Source organism: Trachypithecus francoisi, unplaced genomic scaffold (assembly GCF_009764315.1).
Source record: "Trachypithecus francoisi isolate TF-2019V2 unplaced genomic scaffold, Tfra_2.0 Lachesis_group21, whole genome shotgun sequence".
In the NCBI taxonomy this organism is placed as follows: domain Eukaryota; kingdom Metazoa; phylum Chordata; class Mammalia; order Primates; family Cercopithecidae; genus Trachypithecus; species Trachypithecus francoisi.
This window is the reverse complement of record NW_022681467.1, coordinates 40,558,676-40,582,352: the sequence shown is the minus strand read 5'-3', so window position 1 is coordinate 40,582,352 and position 23,677 is coordinate 40,558,676. Positions and strand designations below refer to the sequence as shown.

The 23,677-nt window shown below is 40.7% G+C and overlaps 1 protein-coding gene across 4 annotated transcripts; it reads right to left on the bottom strand.

The window, feature by feature from the left end:
* Positions 1–147: 147 nt before the first annotated feature.
* Positions 148–23,227, bottom strand: YWHAB (tyrosine 3-monooxygenase/tryptophan 5-monooxygenase activation protein beta). 4 transcript variants are annotated; one of them, XM_033186521.1, is made up of 7 exons: positions 23,035–23,210; positions 21,169–21,263; positions 6,867–7,169; positions 4,582–4,705; positions 3,561–3,724; positions 2,563–2,658; positions 148–2,280 (listed from the first exon to the last, which is right to left on the bottom strand). In XM_033186521.1, exons 3-7 carry the CDS (start codon positions 7,164–7,166, stop codon positions 2,224–2,226), a joined length of 741 nt encoding a protein of 246 aa, XP_033042412.1. In that variant the 5' UTR covers positions 7,167–7,169; positions 21,169–21,263; positions 23,035–23,210; the 3' UTR covers positions 148–2,223. The 4 variants fall into 4 exon arrangements, with proteins under 4 accessions (XP_033042412.1, XP_033042414.1, XP_033042411.1 ...); XM_033186523.1 differs by lacking the exon at positions 23,035–23,210 and adding an exon at positions 21,927–22,031; XM_033186520.1 differs by lacking the exon at positions 21,169–21,263 and having other exon boundaries at positions 23,035–23,227.
* Positions 23,228–23,677: the final 450 nt, after the last annotated feature.

Here is a 23,677-nt window from a genome sequence, read left to right as displayed (position 1 = left end):
CTAACACCTTGACTCTGGTCCTAAATAATGAAATAAAACTGTTTGCCTATTCTTAAAGAAAAGAGAGTTAAGAATAAGTGTGATCAGAATAGTTAGCTAGGTCTGGTAGCAACACAGATGGTGGTGACACATCAATTCACAGGCAACTAACTGATAAAATTTTTATTTCACTTTTGAATTTTTACACTTTTCCTGATTATTCTGTGTAAGGTGAAACTAGAACTGTTTAAAAGACATACACAAATCTAGTACATCAATAACCACGGATTTTTCTTTTTTGCTATACTATTTTCACAACCACGGGTGTGCTTGCTAGGCAATATAACCATCACAGAAGCAAACATTAGGCAGAATACTGGTAAGGAAAAACAAAGCAAGAAGAGAGCTACCAGATATACAGACAGGCTTGGTTCCACATTCACTACTGCATTTTCAAGCGCCAAGTATGAACTGCACATTTTTGTTCAGCTAGAAAGGAGGGGTGTTTTTTTTTGTTTTTTTTTTTTTTTTTGGTTTGTTTTAAATCAGTGCATAAATTTTTCTTTTCTCATTTCAGCAGATGGACAAACAGATGGACTCTACAGCTAGGTGGAATATTAAAGGTAGAGGGGTGATCCTGTGAGACTGACAGGCCTGACTATTCTCAATTCTCTCCACTGCAGTATCCACGCAACTTCCCTGAATATAGGGTCTCCTTAAACACATCTGAGCACTGAGCTGGATGAGTGCACTTGAGAGACCTGGTGACAGGCACAAAGAGCATGATCAGGGCCAGCCTCAATACAGGGAGAAATCATGGATATTTAAAAATACTTTTTTGATTCAGATCCTGTTATGACTGAAGAGCAACACCGTGTTGAGAACTGGAGGAAGACAGAGCTCTGGTGCCAGAAGCTCTTCTCAACTCTTTAAAGCCAGGCTTGCTCACCAAGGTGCTCAGTAATGTCTCTCACCCCTGCCCATATATAGCATTAAAAAGTGAACAAAAGACAGATAAAGATAGAATTCAAAAAAGAAAAAAAGTAAGGAAGCAGAGGGACAGAAACTTAGAAGAGAAAACCAAGGTCAATAGTCAAAAAGGATGGTGGGAATGAATGTATAGATTTCAAAATTGAAAAGCCCCGAGCTAGGAAGAACCTGAAAACTGAGTACTCCTCAAGTGAAAGGCAACCTCTACAGAACGTCATTCCTTTTTTTGTTTTTGTTTTTGGAGATGAGGTCTCGCTATGTTGCCCAGGCTGGAGTGCAGTAATTCACAGGTGCAACCATAGGGCACTGCAGCCTTAAACTCCTGGGCTCAGGCGATCCTCCTGCCTCAGCCTCCCAAACAGTTGGGACTAGATGCACGCACCACCACGCCTGACTCAGGACATTATTCTTAAAGGTATTATCCAGGAAACAGATAAGGTCATTCATAAAACACACGGCTTTTTTTCTTTAGCTCAGTGTTAACAATGAAAATAGATTCCACTATTGAAGCACAAGTTGCAAATTCGTAACATAGTGAACATATTGCTGTAGGAAAGGGGGTTCAGTCGGGTGTGTTATATGAGCACTCGAACTTTTCAAGGTGTCATAAGCCAGTTATCTGCCACAAAGAATTTCCATTTAAGGATTCGAGTTTCCTCAGAGGAAGACACTGTGGACATTTGTGGTAATGAACTTTTAAGTGGCAACAGCCCAAACAGATCAAGTGTCTTTAAGCTCCAAACAACGGCAGCATTACTGAGAATGACCATTAAACTCAAATGCCAAATGATGTGTGTCTCACTCCAAGTTCCAGCATCACAATATAATCTCTATAACTTTCTGTACAACTTTACAATGGAATTGTATTTCAATGGTTATTTTGATATCAGATTAAACTTTCCAAAAAGTTACACATAATTCAGGTCTATTTTTTCTACCAGTAAGAGTTCTGCTAAATTACAAAACCCCATAATCACAGTGTTCAGTTTTAAAAAAATTAAACACACAGTAATCCTGTCAATGTTAATCAAAATCAAAACTTCTGAATGCCGTGGCATTTATGTGACCAATCTGAGTTTTAGATACAAATACCAGCTGTTTATCCCATGAACCATTTTTCCTAGGCTGAGGCTGTGAAAAATCGAAAGTCGACGTACGATTCTTTTTTTTTTTTTCTTTTTTGTTTTTATCGCACAAGGGATATATGTGGAGGGTACAGAGTGACACTGAACAGATCACGAAGCACGAGAGACATTAGTTCTCTCCCTCCCCAGCATCTCCTTCGTCTCCCTGGTTTTCCGATGTCCACAGCTGCAAGAGAAAGAAAGTATAATCAAAGCAGGGCTACTAAAAGTTGCCTACGTAGGTGGTCCAATATGTATAATCTTATCTCATCAGTTGAAAATTATTCCTGTGTCACTGCAGACAGGGATGACTGCAAAGGTCAAAACTTCAGCAGTCATTTATAACAAATTTAACAACTTAAAACTGTATATTTAACAGGGCAAAAATCCCCTCTTGAAGATAATAGTGAATGATGAATAAGTAGGTGAATATGACAGAGACTATAAACCCTGTGGAAGTAGTACTTACAGTGAGATTGTCCCTAAGTAACTGCATGATCAGAGTGCTGTCTTTATAAGACTCTTCATTCAGTGTATCCAATTCAGCAATTGCTTCATCAAATGCCTAAAACAAAGAGCCTTTAGCAAAGAATTCACAAGTTCTCTGGAGCTAGTTTAACCCACTTTTTTTCTGCTAAGTGAATATAATTTATCTTCTTGTACAGTACTTTGGAGGAACCTAGGCTATTATTACCCCGTCTGTTAGCTGTTTCCAGCAAAAGTATAAGGTATGTTTATAAAGCACCAACCAACAATGACAGAAATTCCAAGATAAGAACTTTGCTATACCTAATAAGTAAGCAGTATTACTGCTAACCCTAGCACAGTCATTCTGGGCAAACTCATGGTATTTTTTTATTACCAAAGACATTTCTAGCAATCTTCTATTTAAAATTATTTAAAAAAAATTTTTTTTTTTGTTTTAAACTAGAACTCAAAAGGTCTGGATACAAGGGATACAGTGAAACTCCCATCACTAAATCTGATTTAAGTGATGAACTTTAAGGCACCTTTCCCGAATAAAAATTTTTTTAAAAAGGTGTGTGCATGTTGAGAGACTACAAAAAATATGTAGAAAAGGCTAACGGAAGAATATGGAAGGTAATCCAACACACAACAAGAATGTGGTGTGTATTTCTTTTATACAACTATAATCTCAAATCTTGGTACAAGAATGACAATGTATAACCAAGGCCCAAAGCTTGGCAAGAAACAACTAACTACATTCACCTGGAACTTTCTACAACCACCCCCCAAAACACAGTAATCAAACAAAAGTCAGCAGAAGGTATTGAGAATGAATTTAAAAAGTAACAGATCTGCATTTATCTCATAAAAGATATACTCCCACCCCCAGAAAATCTTTCAAAAAAAGTCCAAGACAATGAGTATGTTCAGGAATAAAAAGAAGCTAATAACACAAGCACTGTTTTGCAATGGTTAGATATCACAAAGGGTCTTTCTCACCGTTTTTGCCAGGCTGCAGGCCTTTTCAGGAGAGTTTAGAATCTCATAGTAAAAGACTGAGAAGTTAAGTGCCAGACCAAGTCGAATTGGGTGTGTAGGCTGCATTTCTTTCTTACTAATTTCAAATGCTTCCTGGTAGGCCTGCTGGGAGTTCGACACAGTGGCTGTAACATAAAGATGAAAATATTAAAGGCTCAGTTCTTGCATAGGTATCACACATTGGACCAACTATCAAATTATTTTCTTAATCCCAAATTGGGCAGGAGCAATGATCTAGCAAATGAGATGTCAGTGTCTCTGCCATTCAGTTATACATTTGTTAGATATTTATTCTAAACCAAGTTGTATATTAAATGCTTTGGGGGAAAACAATTATGGCAAAGTCTACTAAAGCAGTTAAGAAATACAGTTATAACCTTTAACAATACAGAATATGAAAAACAATATGCTCCAGTGCAAAGATCACAGGCTTTAGAGTCGATAGATCCAAACTTTAATTCCCAACTCTTACTCCATCGGTCTGTGGCTTGGGCAAGTAAAAACCTCCATAAACCTCAGTTTATCTGAAAAATGGGCAGCCTGCCACCTAACTCGTAAGGTTGTGTGAAGAGAAAGTGAGACTCGAAAGTACTTGGCACACAGGCACTTAATAAAGTGTGGTTAAGATTATCACCATCACAGTAATACATGTGATAAAAGCAATGCATCACTAGGGTAGTTTCATACCACCAAGTATAACAAGTTTCACCGCTAAAAAGAGAGCTAACAAATAATACTCAAGATAAAGATCTTTTTAAATATACTGCACACCAGATTTTTAATGCTCTCCATATTTCCCTGTCAGATAAATTTTTATTTGCCCACTCATGACCCTGTTCATCACAATGCTGTAGTCTTTTAAATTCTTAGTACTGTGACATTGGTGTCTAGGGCAAACAGACAAAGCAAAATTGTTAAAAGTCCCTGTGAACGAAGACTGGCTCCATTACTGGTCAAATTTCTTTTTAAAGATATTACTTACTTTGTTTGTTGTCTCCAGATGCCACTTCAGAAAGATACCTAAAATAATCTCCTTTCATTTTCAAGTAGAACACCTTACTTTCTGGTTGTGTAGCATTGGGAATAAGATATTTGTCCAACAGCTCCTAAAAAATGATCCACATTAAGACTTTAGAATTATTCACAAGATGTTAAAACTATGTTTGAGATTCAAGTTATATACTACCGCTTCTAAATAATTTTTTGGAAGATTAAAAAAACACCAATTTTCATCCAAGCTACTAAATGTTGTTTAGCCCAGGTCATAACAGCAGATGCCTGTTTTCTTCTTTTAAAAATCACTTTGACCATCCATAGGGGATAATTAAAGTATAGCCATACAATGAAATGCTTTGTAGGCCTTTAAAATGATGCAGAGCTACACAGATAATGGAAAGGCTCTCAAAAGAAATCTGAGTGAAAAAAAAGCAGATTATAAATACCACAAGAATCCTATTTTAACATTAAGACACATATGTGTACATGCTCACAAATACATAAGGGAAAAGCCTGGAAGGAGTATGTTAATAATGGTTCTCTGGGTGGTAAGATTAGAAGTGATTTTTACTTTCTTATTTATATTCTTCTGACTTGTTCTCCCCACCCTTTTTAAACCCATAAACTGGTATTACTTCTATAATTAAAAGGGGGAAAAAAATCTTTCCTTAGGAGGAAAAAGGTGATAATACAGCAAAACTGCCAAGAACCAAGTTTAAAGTCAATCTGACCTGGGTAGAAATCCCTCTTCTGCCACTTAATATCTGTATCTGTATGACTCTGGACAAATTACCTAATCACCTTGAGCCTCAGTTTCCTCAGCTATATGAAGGGTCATCTTCTAGGGTATAGCCATCTTCTAGGGCAGTTATAATGATAAGTACGTTGACATACATAAAGCGCTTAACACGTTGCCTGGCACGTAGTAAGCACTCAAAGAGTAGCTAATACTATTAATAATAAATTCCTTTAAACATTTATGCTTACAACAAAAGTAGTTCTGAAGGAGTCCAAGCTTCGTATACAGAGCAATATTTTCGAAGAGTTGTTTTAGAATGTGGCATCCTGAAAAACTGGTTAAGAGGCAGTAAGTACCAAGCTCTTCTTCACATTCTTTCAGATGCTCTTAAAAGTTGGTCTACTTTCATGAATTATGGAACTTTCTTGCCCTTGGAATGCATGACACACTTCATCTGAATACCAGATGTACCTAACATTCAGGAATTAGTGCACCATTAACAAACCCCCAAATTACCAACAGGCAACAAATTTAGTCATGACACTCTTATGCCATGAGTCTAATAAAAAGAGAAGCTCAATGCAAAGCTTAGTTATAAGGGGATTTAATCAACCAAAGTGAGAAGATGCAGGGGGCGGTAGTCGTTTTAATATTCTTTGTAGACAGACAGTGTGTAACTCTAATGGGTTAGGGATAAGGGGTAGTGCCTGATGGCTGACACGCTTTGTACTGGTTTTCAAAAGGAGTCATGGGCAGTAACTAGGAAAGGCAGCCAGCAGGGAAGGAGGTACGTCCCCAAGTATGAATTCCTTTTCCCTTCAAAGCAGCCCTCACTGTTCATTTTTACCTGATTTCACCTGGAAGAAAAAGAAAGTTCCCAATGGGCTCAGGATGTGGGGGAAAGGCAATATGATTATGATTTGTTTTAGAGTACGTACCCTTCCCATTCAATCCCAAGTGGCGGCCAGAGGGAATCAATCATCTGACTAAGGCTTATGTAAAATACAGGAGAGGAGAATGCCCCAAACACTCTGAATTTGGCTCTTGAATGCATGCCGAACTTGATGGATGTGCCTAACTTTCAGACCAAAGCAGGACAGTGCTTACAGTGTGAAGGCATGACTGGGGAGAGGCTGAAAGGCAGCTCAGCTTTTTCATCTCCCTCCCCTACTGGTGATGACATCACTACTCTGACTAATATACACAATAGCCTATCTGTGGCTGTATCTATTAAAATCCTGTCTATCTGGCCTCAATTTTATAAGATGGAGGGATGCTGAATAAATGTCACTGTTTTTCACACGTCTTTTTGATAAGAAAGGAAAGTATCTCAGAAGTGATGTACAACCTCTGATCAGGCAATAGGTGACAAAAATTATATCATATGCTTAAAAATTAGTTGTAAATCACTGGCAGCTTTCCAGTATATTCAGACACCTCTCTCTCATAAGCTATTTTGAGAGTCTGCATTTATACATTAAATTAATACTATTTAGAAACCACTGTTCAAAACAGAAGCACTGGCCACTTACCAGAACGTCATTGCAGATGTCCTGCAGTTCTGCCTCTATCTTCTCACGGTACTCTTTGCCCATCTGCTGCTTCTTCTCATTCCGCTCTGTTTTCTGCTCAATGCTGGAGATGACACGCCAGGAAGAGCGGCGGGCGCCTACCACATTCTTGTAGGCAACAGAGAGCAGATTTCTCTCTTCATTGGAGAGTTCATGCCCCTGTTCTGTGACTGCCTTCATGGCTGCAGCCATATCATCATAGCGCTCAGCCTGCTCAGCGAGTTTGGCTTTCTGTACCAGCTCACTTTTATCCATTGTCATTCCCTAGAACAAGAGCAAGAGAAAAAGAAAGAGCAAATGTCAGGCTTCGCGGCCCAGGAAACGTGTGTGAATCTTCTTCCAACCCATCTGGATAGCGGCATACTAAATGTGAAACATCTCGTTCCAAATGCCATCAACAATACTGATCATGTATTAAACACTTCTAGGGTTAAGTACTTTGCTAAGGCATTTATATTATTTTGGTCATGTAATCTTCCCAAAAGTCCCACAGAGTAGGTATGTTCATAACAACTCCTTTCCCCTTCTTATGGGTGAAGAAACGGAGGGTCAGGGAAGACAAGTGATATGCCCAGAGCAATATGCAAATAGACGGTAGAGAGCCAGAACTCCAGCTCACATCTATCTGCCTCTAGAGCTTTTGTTTTCTTCCATTAGCCTAATTCACCTGCCTGGCACATAGAGATTGCTTAATAACTATTTCTTTAGAAGTTTATGCTTACTAGCCAGGTGCGGTGGCTCACGCCTGTAATCCCAGCACTTTGGGAGGCCGAGGCGGGCAGATCACGAGCTCAGGAGTTTGAGACAGCCTGACTAACACAGTGAAACCCCATCTCTACCAAAAATACAAAAGTTAGCCAGGCGCGGTAGCAGGCACCTGTAATCCCAGCTACTTGGGAGGTTGAGGCAGGAGGATCGCTTGAAACCAGAAGGCAGAGGTTGCAGTGGGCCAACATCGCGCCACTGGACTCCAGCCTGGGCAACAGAGTGAGACTCCGTCTCAAAAAAAAAAAAAAAAAAAAAGTTTATGCTTACTATATATATGTCCTTGACTTCTCTCAGTAATTGTCTGGTTTGTCTGTTTTAATGACCTTAATCCAACTATATCCTGTAGTACAGGCAGTCCTCTCTTCACTGTCCTGTAAGGAACTCTGGTTTTGACTAACACTGTTTTTTCCATAGTACAGGAAAAAGTAAGTATGATGACTGCTTCAACCAATCCTGAAGCAAAAGATACGATTTTAAATGATCTATCTGGCTGCACCCATCAAGCAGTAGATACCCGAAAGATGGGAAAGATTATTATCATATCTTCTGTAATCTGCTAACTTTGTGACTAGGACACACTGCACAGGAAGAACATAAACTAAGGGCAGTCAGACTTGGGCTCTATCTAACACCAGCTCTGCTACTTACTTACAAGTGGCATGACCTTGGTTAAATCACTTAACCTGACAGCTTCAGTTTCTCTACCGGGCAGTAAGAACACTACCCAGGGCTGGATGTGGTGACTCAAGCCTGGGATCCCAGGAGTTCAAGATTATCCTGGCAAATTAGTCTCTAATATAGTAAGACCTCATCTCTACAAAAGAAGAAAAAATTAGCTGGGTGTGATGGTGTGCACCTGTAGTCCCATCTAATCAGGAGGCTGAGGTGGGAGGATCACTTGAGCCCAGAATTCCAGGATGCAGTGAGCCGTGACTGTGCCACTACACTCCAGCCTGGGCAACCAACTGAGAACTCTGTCTCTAAAAAAGGAAAAAAGAAACAACACTACCAACTCTTTTAGTGGGCCTGTTATGAGGAACAAAAGACCTGATACATGTGAAGGCACCTTGAAAAAATACAAAGCATTATATAAAAATATCAGGCACTAATTTTGTATATGGTATAGGTTGCAAGAGAAAGGGGTATATAACAAGATGTAGAGCAACAGAACTTGAAACCATAACTGAATTCATCTGAACCATAACTGAGTTCATTTAAAGTTTTTCTGAAATAGAAAAAAATCCTAGTGACTTCAGTTTATCAATTTATCAAATCCATACACCAATCAGTGAATACCTCTTATCAACTCACCACAGTCAATTCCCCACTGCAATAATCACAATAATCACCATTTACAGAGTGCGGTCAGTAATTTTAATAAGTAATTTTTGGATAAAATAATTGAAGAGTTATTTACTAAACAAGAAGAGTTAATTTTATGTACTGTTGATTTAAATATTGATATCTCAATCTGTGCCACACAGTATAAAAATACGCAAATACTACTTTAGACAGCAGTAATAATGTCAGGTTTTTTTGTGTGTTTTATTTATTTGTTTTTTTGAGACAGAGTCTCACTCTGTCACCCAGGCTGTAGTGCAGTGGCACAATCTCAGTTCACTGCAACCTCTACCTTCAGGGTTCAAACGGTTCTCCTGCCTTAGCCTCCTAGGTAGCTGGGATTACAGGTACTTTCCACCGTGCACAGCTAACTTTTGTATTTTAAGTAGAGATGGGTTTTCGCCATTTTAGCCAGGCGGTCTTGAATACCTAACACCTCAGGTGATCTGCCCACCTTGGCCTCCCAAAGTGCTTGGGACTTACAGGTGTGACCAACTGCGCCTAGCCAATGTCAGTATTTTTAAAACAAATTCTTTCATTACTATATACATGGTATCACAGTTTAAGGCTCTGAAAATGATTATTTGTTTGGAGACGGAATCTCACTCTGTCACCCAGACTGGAGTGCAAGCAGTGATGTGATCTCGGTTCACTGCAACCTCCGCCTCCCGGGTTCAAGCGATTCTCCTCAGCCACCCGAGTAGCTGGGACTATAGGCATGTGCCACCACACTCGACTGATTTTGTATTTTTAGTAGAGACGGGCTTTCACTATGTTGCTCAGGCTGGTCTTGAACTCCTGACCTCAGGTGATCTGCTCGCCTCAGCCTCCCAAAGTGCTGGGATTACAGGTGTGAGCCACCGTGTCTGGCCTCTTTGCTATTTTAAAATTAATCATTTTCGGCCAGGTGCAGTGGCTCATGCCTGTAACCCTAGCATTTTGGGAGGCCGAGGCAGGCAAATCACAAGGTCAGGATATCGAGACCATCCTGGCTAACAAGGTGAAACCCCATCGCTACTAAAAATACAAAAAATTAGCCAGGAGTGGTGGCACGTGCCTATAATCCCAGCTACTGGGGAGGCTGAGGCAAGAGAATGGCTTGAACCCAGGAGATAGAGGTTGCAGTGACCAAAGATTGTGCCATTGCCCTCCAGTCTGGGCAACAGAGCCAGATTACATCTCAAAAAAAAAAAAAAAAAAATCCAAGAAAGTATGACCTCCACTCACAAAATGGTTTTGCCTCAAAAGTCATTTCTGTATTTTCAAGAGAGAAATTCTACACACAGGGCCCTATCACCTAAAAATGTTTTAAGGGAGCACAATAAGATATACTCAAAATCTAGGTGATTCCGAAAGAATTAATTCTCCAGTTCCTAACTATGATTTTTCTTCCTGCTATTATCTAAATTACATGCAGAGCTGTGTCTTATATGAGGCTCACTAATTGTAAGCTTACACTCAGCGAGGCAAGTCTCACTTTGATCCATCTGACATCTTCACTCACAACACTAGAATGAAGCTAAGGTAAAGAGAGTAACCCTCAAGAAACATTCCATTTGTTCCCTTCTATTTCCCAGAACCTCCACAGCAGTTAGAAGAGGACATGTGGTAGTTCTGTCCAATGAAAGATAAGTAGAAATGATGCTACTTCCAGGCTAACACTGTGAATATCCTACATGTGGCTCCCCAGGCTCTCTTCCCTTACAGTAGCCATTGAGAAGGCCATGTATTCTAGGTGGTACAGTCATGCAACTGCAGAGTTTTTGTCAGTCTGAGTCCCTGCCTGGGTGACCGTATAGTGCAAGACTCCTGCAGACCTGCATTGGACATGCAGGGTGAAAACAAAAGAAACTTCTGTTGGGTTAAAACATTGAGATGCTGGAGCTGTTGGTTACCACAAGACAACCTGTTCTACTCTAATACAAGGACATCAAAAATACTCTATCACCTTAAAATTATATAGTCGGCCCTCTGTATCTGCAGGTTCCAGATACATAGATTCAACCAACCGTGGTGGCAAATAAAGACGGAAAAAAACACAAAATAAACAAGGATCTTCAGATTTTGGTATCCCCAGGTGTACTGGAACCAACACCCCCCAGCTGCCAAAGGATGACCACTGTCTCAATATGTCTAACTTTCTTCACCATAAGGTCTTTGAGAGCAGGATAATAAATATCTTCATCATTAAATAACCCTACTTCATGGTTCCTGAAAGTGCCAGGTACACCAGAGAGAAGTCAACTTTCAATGACCCAACAACCTTTAGAAAATTTCCAGACTGTAGACTAATTCGAAGTTAGAAGTCACGTAGAGGCCCACTTCAAAGTTCATAAAACAGTACCTGTGAAACTCTACCTATGGATGACTCCAAATCATAAAGTACTGGCCAAAAGCCAATTGAGAGTTAAGCCATCCCATGTGATATCATAATGGAGTAATAAAGGATTGCTATTGCTGAATAATGCCATCAACCTCTTCAGCTCAACTAGGTCCGGAAATTAAGCTACCCCCCTTTTACTTCTCTCCTTCTCAAGCATTAAAAGTTAAATCATACTACTCCAAAGAATCTGGACTATTCAATGCGACCTCCCAAAGATGCCTTCCCTCTTTCCTAAAATAAAATGTACCCTTTCTGTTTGGGGCAAGCTGTTTTATGCTTCTCTGAGATTACTGCAAGATTTCTTAGAGATTGAGAACCATCATGGCACGATAAGACTGCACACCTTTTAAAAATCTGTATCCATTTATCTGTTTCAAATGTTTTTAATTACACACATACAGAAACAACTTACAACAAACAAAATCCATAGCTAAATGTCCTGATGGCTACTGCTTACATAACTTTTGACTTATATAACATGGATTTTGAAGCAACTAGACCAATTTCAACAGGAAATGGGTTACACAACACCCAGCAGTTTGGAGGAAGGCAGCAAACAAAGGAGAAATGAAATTGTTCCTATTTCTATGTCTACAATAAATCTCCCACCCAAAATCTTGCCCTAGTGGCACTGCTTTCAATCACTCATTATCTACAGTCCCCTCCATGCCTTTCCTATAAGACCCATTTTCCTATAACTCTGATCAAGTCACTTCCTGCTCAAAATTCTTTAAAGTTCCCTGATGCCAAAAGCAGAGTGAGATTTCCTCCCCTATCAGTGAAAGCTTGTCAGTCTATCTTCCAGACCCCCACATCATGCCTTCCACATCATATGTGTTTCTGCCAAAACAGTTTTCTTATATACGAAGTACGCTTTTCTATCTTTGCTCACCAAGTCACTCCCTCTAACTGGAATGGCTTTTCCCAAATTTACTGTGCATACAAGATTCTTCACAGTGTGGCTCAGATACCATCCCTTCCATGAAGCCTTTCTTAAGCTGCTTAAGCCATAGCCACATGTGCCTATTCACTTAAAATGTGGCTAGTGCCACATACTGAAACCATATTTTGTTCATAATGGGTTAAGTAAAAACAAACAGAATTAATTTCACTTTAAAAAAATTTTTAATGCAGCTACCAGAAAAATTTAAATTACATGTGGCTTACATTCTATTTCTACTGGACAGCATTGCTCTAAGATGAATATATTCTCACAAAGCATTTCACTGATATCTGTCAATGTCTTATCACATTTCTTCAGTACTAAAATTACTTATATAGTATCTCCTATTTCCCTTCCTACACCATAAGCTCCTTTGGGCATATCTCCCACAGCATCCTGTACATAATTGGTAGGAATAAGTATCTGCTGAATGAACGAACTGATCCTGAAATGTAAGCATCAAACTGCAGAGTTGGAGAGTTCTCCCTTTTCTCAAATAATTCAAAGCACCTATTAGCCTCACAAGCATATTAAATCTTCATTACATTTGTACCTAGTTCCTTGGATTTCTGTGCCCTCTGAAACTCAAAGAGTAATTCCCAAATTACTCTTCCAGTTAGGCATGGCAGATCAAATCTATAATCCCAGTGCTTTCAGAGGCCAAATATGGAGCATTGCTTGAGACCAGGAGTTCAAGACCAGCCAACATAGTAGGATCTTGTCTCTACAAAAAATTAAGTATTAGCCAGGTGTGGTGGCTCATGCCTATGGTCCCAGCTACTTGGGAGGCTGAGATGGGAGGATCGCTTCAGGCTAGGAGGCCAGGGATGCAGTGAGCCATGATTGCACCACTGCACTCCAGCCTGGGTGACAGAGACCCTGTCTCAAAACAAACAAAAAATTACTCTTCCTAAATTACCTCTAGTCTTGCCTTTGTCCTTACTTAGTAACTTTTAACGACTCCCTTTGGACTACTCCATCAAATTTAAGCTCTACCTGGCTTTGAAATTCTTGATAAATTGTCTCCTCTTTACTTGTTTGGCTTTCTCATCCACTGTTCTCCAACATGTACCTTTCTCTCAGGCTGGCCAGCACCGCATGCTCTATAAACACCATGCTCAAACATGTCTGAAACTGTTTTTGTCATCTAGTGTGCTCTCCTATTTACTGCTTGCCTATCCAAACTGCATCCATTCATCTAGGGCTACAAACCCTTCCCTGACTGCCCTTACCTTGCCTATGACTCCGAATATACTTATAACCTATTACAAGGTCTAGGGCTTCTTTATGTAATTCTATGATACAGATGAGTACTGTAACATTTACAGCTTCACCTGTGTGCCCTCAAAGGAAAGCTTCATATTTGTTTCACATTTAATGTTTACAACTGTACTAAGCACAAAACTCACATGCAAATGAATATCAAGTTTCTACAAATCATTATTGGGAGAGCACAAGGAACACAGAGTACCTATACATAGTACAGTCAGAAGGCAGCAGGACTGTGTGACACAGCACAATATGCCACTATACAGCCATGTAAGCATGTTAAATCTCATTCCAATCCATAAAATAAAGATGGCATCTACCTCAGGAGAGTTGCTGTGAAGATGAGGGGCAGGGAATTAAAGAATACTAAATGTGGAAATCTTCCTTGAAAAATGTATAGTGCAAAATCAAACTGAAGTACTATTATTATTCTCCACGACTATTACACTGTAGTAGCCCACAAAACCATAAGCTTGAATTTTCTTTTTAAATATATAAATTTGTGAGAAGTAAAAGCAAAAGTCTAGATTAATCTTGTATAGATAGTATGTTATGTTAAAATGAACACACATGTTAACAGTAACTGAAGTTTATCCATTAGTTTCTAACTGAATTTTCTAGTGATACGCCATGATGGTTTTTAATCAAGACCTACTGTTGTTCCAAGACTTTGAATGAGGTTCCCACTAAAAAAAAAAAGTCAGCAAGATACTCTATTTGTCTCCTAAAAAGTTTTTGAAAGACTATAGTCTCATCATCAGGCCTGGCACCACTACAGAAGCGTCAAGATACTGGGGCAGGCAAACTCATTAGAGGCCACAAAGGGCCCAACCCTGCAGTAAGCCAAGAGATTTTCCTTGTGCTGGGCACATTTCAGGAAGACATTGACATGCTTGAGAACAGGAGCTCTCCAGCACACCTACATGATGATGATGGCTGTCAATCTGTTCTAAGCCATTGGATGCAGCAAGTCAGGACTGGGAAGCATTTGTTGATAAACGCAGAGATTGCTTAGTGAAGAAATGGAAGCAAATCTAAATATCCAACAATATGGGAATGGTTTAAAAAATAAGGAGATTGGCCAGGTGCACTGGCTCACACATGTAATCCCAGCACTTTGGGAGGCCAAGGCAGGCAGATCACCTGAAGTCAGGAGTTTCAGACCAGCCTGGCCAACGTGGTGAAACACCATCTCTACTAAAAATACAAAAAAAATGAGCCGGGGTGGTGCATTACTGTAATCCCAGCTACTCGGGAGGCTGAGGCAGGAGAATCACTTGAACTCGGGAGGTGGAGGTTGCAATGAGCCAAGATTGCACCACTGCACTCCAGCCTGGGCGACAAGAGCGAAACTCCGTCTCAAAAAAAAGGGGGGTGGGGGGAGAGATAGATGGTACAAGATTACGTGGCCATCAAAAGAAGAGCTTTAATGTCATAAAGAGACTTATTTAAGAGCAATGGGGGCTGGGGGGAGGAAGCTGCACAATAATATTTTATTTCTGTAAAATATCCCCTCAAGAGCAAACAAACCCAAAAAGAAAGGTTAACACCAAATGGTTAACACTGGCTCTCTCTCTGGGTAATAACATTATTATATCCTCATTTTCTTATCTTTCTCAATTTTCTTCAAGTATGTATTACTTTTAAAAAATCTTGGTACTATTTATTTTTTTAAGAAAAAAAGTGTTTTTCTGTTTAAAAAGAGAAACCAAGGGTGCAGATAAACAGCTATGAAACATAATTCTAAAAGTACTCACAAAATAGGATTTTCTTCAAAGAAAGAAAATCCTAAATCAGATAATAAATGCTGAAAATAGAGGATCTAGGAAACAGCCTAGCCCCTCTAGCTCAATTCCTTCCCCAAGGGATATCTTTCTAGTCAGGGTCAAAATACTGAGAAGTTATTTCCCAGTGGCTAGAGCAGATATCCTAGGACAAGAATCAAAAAAGAAAGAAAAGAAAAAGAAGACTACCTATTGCTAATCCATTTTTTAAATAAAGGCACTGCAAAGACAGAGTTGAAAATGACAGCTGTAGCCTTTAAAAGCACTGGCTTTCAGCTATGTTTTGTTTTCAAGGAAAAGAACATGCTCAATTCTAAAATAATAAACTTTGAGTTTAATAATTTGCTGGAAATTTCAAATGAGGACTCCATTACTATATGTCAGGAATTACCCAAGCTCTATACATATAAAATATATGGTGGGGTCTGCTTTTAGCAAGCCTTACATACACATCTGAGCTTCTAAAGAGAAAGTAGGTGATTTTTCTACATTTCCACATTACAACTTATCTGAATCTGTTTTCTCAGTGTTTAAAGGAGACATTAATAGCTATCAAATAAGATAATGAACATAAAATGCCCATATAGTGTTGGTTAGAGTAAAGGCTCATAGCCATTCTTATTCTTTATTCTTAAGCTACCTCACAAAAATGTAACACATATAATCCAATGTGTGTTGAAATAACTACAAAATGAAAAACTACCAAATTTCTTTTTTTTTTTTTGGAACGGAGTCTTGCTCTGTCGCCGGGGCTGGAGTGCAGTGGCCGGATCTCAGCTCACTGCAAGCTCCGCCTCCCGGGTTCACGCCATTCTCCTGCCTCAGCCTCCCTGAGTAGCTGGGACTACAGGCGCCCTCCACCTTGCCCGGCTAGATTTTTTTGTATTTTTAGTAGAGACGGGGTTTCACCGTGTTAGCCAGGATGGTCTCGATCTCCTGACCTCGTGATCTGCCCGTCTCGGCCTCCCAAAGTGCTGGGATTACAGGCTTGAGCCACCACGCCAGGCCAAAACTACCAAATTTCTAAAAACTCTTTGGATTATTCATTGAGAGGAATTTAAAAGAAAGCAGTGTAGTCCTCCCGTCAGAGAGCTTGAACTCTAGTGGTAGAAACACAAGAAAAGAGCACATGTATATCTATTATGCATCAATTAAAAAAAAAAAACAGCACATGTTTAAGGGTTACAATGCCTCTCCTTAGAAAAGCAACCAGTCAGAATTAGAGGAAAGAGGTTTAAAAGGTAGCTAGGTCGTGACTTAAAAAGAGACGTTATTAATAAAATGCATGTATGTTTTTCTAGATGAAATAAAAATCAAAGGCCAAAGCAGATAAAGAAATGAGAACAAGGAAGAAAACTGACAGGAAAATCTGAAAAATCTAGGCTCAAATGTTTCAGTGGGGTAAGGAACTGATCACATATTCTGAACAGCATTCACAGATGTACCATTCCAAATAGAGCATCCACAGCACTGTAAAGTAGAAGTTTTAGTTCTGGAGTCTCTCTGCTGAAGAAAAATCAGATGCCAAGCTACTGCAGGAGGGACTGAGAAAGTCAGTGGGACCAGGTGGTTAGTGGGTGTTACCCAGAAAAAGTTAAGCACTCCTGGCTCTCAGAGAAAACTACTCACTAAAAAACACCCACTATAAAAATGTCTGTGTGCCATTCTACACATAAAATTTAGAGTCCTGTAATAAATTTAATTCCATTCAAACATTTGCAGGTTCTTTGTTAGGAAACAAAACACAGCATATCTGTAATACAAAGTCCTTAGCACTATGTCTAGTGAACACTGAATTTGGAGAGAAACTGCATTTCTATTATTTCAAAATCCCTTCCCTCTTTCATATCAGTTGTTGAATTTCACTGCTAATTATGTCCAATTAGCCATAATTAAACTTACTGAGGGTGTTAAGTGACAGGCGCAAGGCTACACATGTGACTTAATGGTAGATATGACAATAAATTGACTTCTTGAAGTAATCAAAAAAAAGACACTATGTTAATTCTGATCCATAAAGACAGTCCAATTGGTTGACCATATGAATAGATTTCTACTACAGTTTGGGGCCCACTGACATATCGAAGCCAATCAGTCTGAGTTACGGTACCGCACACCAAGTCCATAGCTATGTGACCTCTGTGAATCTGTTTTCTCATCCACAATACAGGCAAATCTTGGCTGGGCGTGGTGGCTCATGCCTGTAATCCCAGCACTTTGGGAGGCTGAGGAGGGCAATCACTCGTGGTCAGGAGTTCAAGACCTGGCCAACATGGTGAAACCCCGTCTCTACTAAAAATATAAAAAAATTAGCCGGGTATAGTGGTGGGCACCTGTAATCCCAGCTACTTGGGTGACTGAGGCAGCCTGAAGACGGAGGCTGCAGTGAGCTGAGATCACGCCACTGCACTCCAGCCTAGGCAACAGAGCGAGACTCTGCTGAAAAAAAAAAAAAAAAAGATAGGCAAATCTTCTCACTAGGGTTCCTGTAAGGAGTAAACCTGTTTATGACGCTAAACATTAAGCACTCAAATAAATGGCAACCACAGTACGTTCCACACAAAACTTAAAAACAAATGGTCAGCCAGTGAAGGGAAACTTACCATGTACCTCATTTATTTTACACGTACTCTGCTTTTTTAAAGATTTTTAAAAGAAAGGCACATAACAATTACCCTATGCCTATTTCTAAAATGGCCCTTATCACAGTTTACTGCAATGCCAAGTGTCTCTGCTGGTTCCCACGCTGGATTGTGAGCTTAAGGTAGGAATCCAGACTTGTATCTTTGGACCCCCAACGTGGAGCACAAGCCCTAACATACTGAGTGACTACTTGATCACCTGATGCATTCTTAAAAAGTGAAAAAGCAATTATCTCCCATGTGGACAGAGGAAGGTAGTGCACATCTGACCTATAAAATACAGATTGTTTTTATAGTCTTAGATTACTTTTTGAAAAAAGCCAGCCAGCTCGAATCAGGAGGCAACACTATACATTTTGACTAATACTTTTCAGCTACCAATCATTGTATTTATAGATTCAAACTGACTTTTTTTTTTCTGAGATGCAGTTTCGCTCTATTGCCCAGGCTGGAGGGCAGTGGCACGATCTCGGCTCACTGCATGCTTCACCTCCCGCGTTCATGCCATTCCCCTGCCTCAGCCTCCCAAGTAGCTGGGACTACAGGCGCCCGCCACCAGGCCCGGCTAATTTTTTGTATTTTTTAGTAGAGACGGGGTTTCACCATGTTAGCCAGGATGGTCTTGATCTCCTGACCTCGTGATCCGCCCACCTCGGCCTCCCAAAGTGCTAGGATTACAGGCATGAGCCACTGAGCCCAGCCAATTCAAACTGACTTTCAACAAGCCTTTGGATTACTTTCTGTTCATCTCCTCCATTCAGAAGTCCAATATAAAAAGTTCACTATACAAAAACCCAAACCAACTAACTTGTTTAGTAAATAATAAAAATATCCATCCATCATTTATGGCCTGCAAAGCACTCAGGGATTCCTAGAAACGCATTTGATCCTAAGTATCCTACGAGGCAGGTGACATCGTCCCCTTTTATAGACAAAGAGTTAACTCATTCAGGGTCACACAGCTATATATGGCAGGTCTGGGATCCAAACCAACATTAATTTTAAAATTAATACTCTTTCCTTTATGTAACCCTATCTCCTAAAGATTAATTATGATCTCCAATGCTCATTTAAGGAAAAGAGAGAACTGCCAATTTTTAAAAGAACTATACAAAGCTGTTACAGTGAAATTTTAAAACTGGCCTATTAAGCTAACATATCCACCTTTAAAAAAAAAAACAAAATCAAGGAGTTAAAAACAGCATAAAACATGCCGAAGACTCATCAAAATGTCAAATTTTAAAGGAAAGCTCTTAGCTGAGGGCAAATAATAATAATAGACAGGACTCATATCTACTTTATTGTAGCCTTCAATCTTCTTGTCCTGGTCAAGGCCATTCGGAAATAACTTCCTGTTGGTTCTCTTAGGGAAAACAATAAAATAACCAGTAAGGGAAAAACTTACATAATAAAGAACTGGCCACAATTAAAAAAAAAGTCAACTAACCTACAATCTGCTAGGAATGATTTGAGGCCATTGATCATTTACATCTCATTACGAGTATTCGATACATATAACCACACTTCTAATAGAAAATCTTTTAGTAGAGAAAACAGTAATATGATTGGCCTTCAGCACACGTATCATGACACAGAAAGCACTTTTAGTCTGTTTTCTCAAGTATTCCCCTTAGAAAAATTCCCTCAGAATCCAGCTCGTTAGTTTCTCCATCATGACATACAGATGACTGCTAAGATCATATTCACACAGAGATCAAAAGGATTCTAAAGCTTAAAGGTTGCTATTATATAACCATAATTTCTTGCCCCTTAAACTAGTGAATTGTCATCTTTCCCTAGAAAAATGTAGAAACAAGGAACTTAAAAGTACCTTTACCAGGAAATTTTAGTTCATTCTCTAAGGTACCAGCATTTAAAGGAAAACTCAGTTTGTTGACACCGAAAGAGCAGGTAGCACAACAGGATGTTTTAATTTAGAAGTTTTTCTCTACTTACGTAGATATATTTCCTCATTTCCTCCTTGCCAACAAAAATAAGAAAAATCTGAACATCTACTGATAAAGTAGTATGATAAACAAAAATTAATGGTCATAATCAAATTCTCTTAGATGAAGAACCTAACATTCTATGCCAAAGTAACTGATGACTTTCTCCCTAGTATGAAGCAAGTACTAGAAAAACTGGATTGTTCACAAGCTTGCTTCCTGATGCATGCTAGCAATATCATCCCTACAGGCCAGAATGGGTATATGCTCCCACAATAAATCGTCCTGTATCTATCTTCAAAAATGGCTAATACTCCCATTCAAACGTTTATTAGGATTGGTGTAAAGAAAAATTAAGGACTAAATGGTGTTCACATAAAACATATACATGTGCTATCTCTACCACATGTAGAAATCTATAATATCATTCCTTAGAACCAGATCACCTGGTTTCATTCCTGGTTCTGGCACTTACCTTGTGCTGTGTGTGAGACCTCGGGAAAATTATTCTTCTCAGTGCCTTAGTTTCCTCATCTGTAAAATGGGGCTAATAGTCTTACCTTTCATTGGTTGTTATGAAGACTGAGCTAATATGCTTAAAGTGCTTAAAAGAAAGCTTAGCACACAGTAAGTACTGTAAGTGGTAACTATTATTATAGACTAATTGTCTGATACCACCTCATCAGATAAATCACAAATGGATGGATTCTATATAGATGTCCATGAATAGCACATATGCTATGTCTAATCTATACACGTATATATTCATGCAAATGGTTAAACATCTATTGAACCCCAACTATATCCCAGATGCTTATTTTCATTGAGCTTGTCACAACAAAAATATATCCAAAGCTGCATTACCATTTGCACTATATAGATGAGAAAATGATTCAGAAAGACTAGATTTGCCTACATGCAAAATAAAGTCCCATAATAATATACCATTTTTTGAAAGCAACTTGTGTACAAAGCAAGGTTTAGTGTCATCAGATGTTAACTGCAGAGAAAAAGCCATTAATAGTGAACTCTAATTAAAAAACCAAAAGCTTATATTTAACAATTTACAGTTTATAAAAAAGGCTTAATGACAACCCTGGAGATAAGAAAACTAAGAACCACAGACTAACATGCTGAAGATTCAGAAAGCTAGAAAATATTGCAGGCAAGATTTCAACCAAATTTACCTGACTCCAAGTCCAGTGCTCTTCCTGCTTCTCTATCCACAGCCAAATGGGCAAAATGCACTTTTTGTAGAGGCCCAAATCTCTGGAGACTCTGCCTAGAGAACCAGCATCGTGGGAATTTGCTCAGCCTGGTTTTATAGAGGCTGCCTCCCTGATCTATAGTGTTCCAATTCTAAAATGGCTTCAATATAACAAGCACTGCAAGACGGGAAATGTACAAAAGGTTATAGGGTAGGAGTCATACTCCAGGGGCTGGCAATCCATATTTGCTACTGATGAATGAGGATATTCAATTTGAAAAAAACTAGGTGTAGAGTCTAGGCCAAATCATGTCATTTCTCATAAAGACTTCATCTGCAAGATAGGTGAATGGTTTCTTATGTCATTGGAGGGGCAGGCTAGGAAAATAATTCTGCAGTTGCTACAGGATTATTTGCCTTCCATTTTGAAAGCCACACTTAAATTTCTAACTTAGGTCCAATAAGATTGACAGGTTGTACACTCATACACTTGGTGTTGCCAAGGACAGGGATCCAAGAAAAATGAGGGCTCAAACAAATGAGATATCCCTAAGAAATAGGGTACCCTGGAAGCAGTCAAGAAGAAATTCACCAAGAACAAATACTTATATAAATTTCCAACATGAAAATGCAAAAGCTGAAGCGTGTCTGCTCTATAAACTGCATCTGTGTCTGGCTTCATATGAACTGACAGAATGAGAAATGCAGACAATTTTCATATTCTTGTAAGTGCTTCACCTTTCTGTTCTGGCTTCCGTGGCAGGCTGATTTTATGTTCATAGCATCATCTTGCCAAATTCCATCTCCCGCACAGGGTAAGCAAAATCAGGACCTGATGCTATCTAGCCTTACCAAAGAGAAATGCAATGAAGGCAACGACAAGAGACATGCATTTCACAGAAAGGTTGGCAAATTGCTTACCAAGGCTGCCACCTCTGGAAACCTCATTATATGGGAGTTCTCCATTTGCGGCAAAGATGCACTCACCTTCCCACCTCTTCTTCCCTCCGCTCCCCCCCCCCCCGACCAGGAAGCCACCGGGCAAATTTCAGACCGAAAAACGTGCTAACATACAATATGGGGGAATTTGGGGTAAAGACACAAAAGAATTTGGCATTAAATGACGGTAAATACTGTGGGAAAATATTCCGATTCTCATCCCTTGATATTTTTTCCTGGGGATCCGGCTTGACTCAGTAACCGGCTCCAACAAACACATTTTCTTGATTCAAACCCAATTCCCTTCCTAGGGAATCTTGGGTCCTGCCAGGCTCCATAACCAGTTAAGGATGATGAAATGGTTTTACTGCAAAATGGGAGGGGGTTCCACCACTGCTGTCTCCCAAGGTTAAACCCCTTACTCATCCAAGAGGAGTCAAAAAGGGGGATTGGGGCTAGAAAACTCACCCGCGTTTGATTAAATTTTAATTTCTGGAAACCGGAAAGCACGGAGCAGAGGTGACTGGGCTGAAGAGGACGGTTCTTGCCGACCAACACGCAGGGAGGGGTCGCGTGAGGGACCGAATCAGATAGTGAGGGAGAGTCTGGGATCCCCGGCTCCGCTGTCCCTTACGGCGCAGTACGGAGATGCACCCCGCCCGGCCAGCACGACCTTAGGCGGCGAGGGAGGCCAGGGCCTCTCCAAGAGGTAAAGGGCCCGGCCCCGGAAACAGGGAGGGGCCGCTGCGAGGCCTGGCCTCGCCGCCGGCGGCCGCGCGAAGCGGAAGAGGCAGCGCGCCGCTATCCCCCGCGGCCCACCCGCTGGGCCGCCGTCGTCGCAGCTGCCAGAGAGGGGCTTCAAGTTTGGGCCCCCGGGGGCCCCAGTCGGACCCCGCGCTGCACTCACCGTGGGAGGGCTGCAGGGAACAAAGACCCTTCCGAGCGAAACTCCGAGCGAGATGACCTCTTCCTTCCCAAGCCCACTCCTCAGGCGGCGGAAGCGGTGCCTGCAGTGGCTGCAGCGGCAGCGGCTACCCCGGCTCCGGAATCGGCGGCGGCGGTGGCGGCAGCTCCACTTCCGCTCTGGTCACCACTTCCGCTCCGGTCCTGGCCGCGCCCCGCCCCACGCCGTGTTCTCATTGGGCAAGCGAGGCACGGGGTTGCCGCGGCTCCACGGGAGGGGCGCTGACGGAAGGGAGGAGGAAGAAGAACGAAGGGCAGGGTTGCCGCGGCCGGGGCAGGGCGCATGGCCGGAGGGACCCAGGAGGAGGTGGGCGGAGAAGAAGGAAATGGGGCGGGGGAGCGGGAAAAGGAGGTGGGAGGAGAGAGGGCGGAGCTGGGGGTGGTCAAGATATGGGCTGTGAAGGAGCAAGGACTAGGAGTGAGGTCTGAATGGGGGTTGCCCTTTCTGCTCAGACTGAAAACGCGCCAGGGCCAGGCCCGGAGACTCGAGGTTTAGCAGTTCCCCCTCCACCCGGAAAGTAATCCTCACTGGGTCGGAGGCCGATGTCAGTCCTCTTGCTGTGTGCTTTGGAGATACTGGAGCCGGG

Coding starts and splice junctions, on each gene's coding strand:
- YWHAB (XM_033186520.1), bottom strand. CDS start 7,166: ATGACAATGGATAAAAGTGAGCTGGTACAGAAAGCCAAACTCGCTGAG. Junction 3,725..4,581: donor ATCTGGAGACAACAAACAAA/GTAAGTAATATC, acceptor TTTATGTTACAG/CCACTGTGTCGAACTCCCAG. Junction 2,281..2,562: donor TACTTAGGGACAATCTCACT/GTAAGTACTACT, acceptor TTTCTCTTGCAG/CTGTGGACATCGGAAAACCA.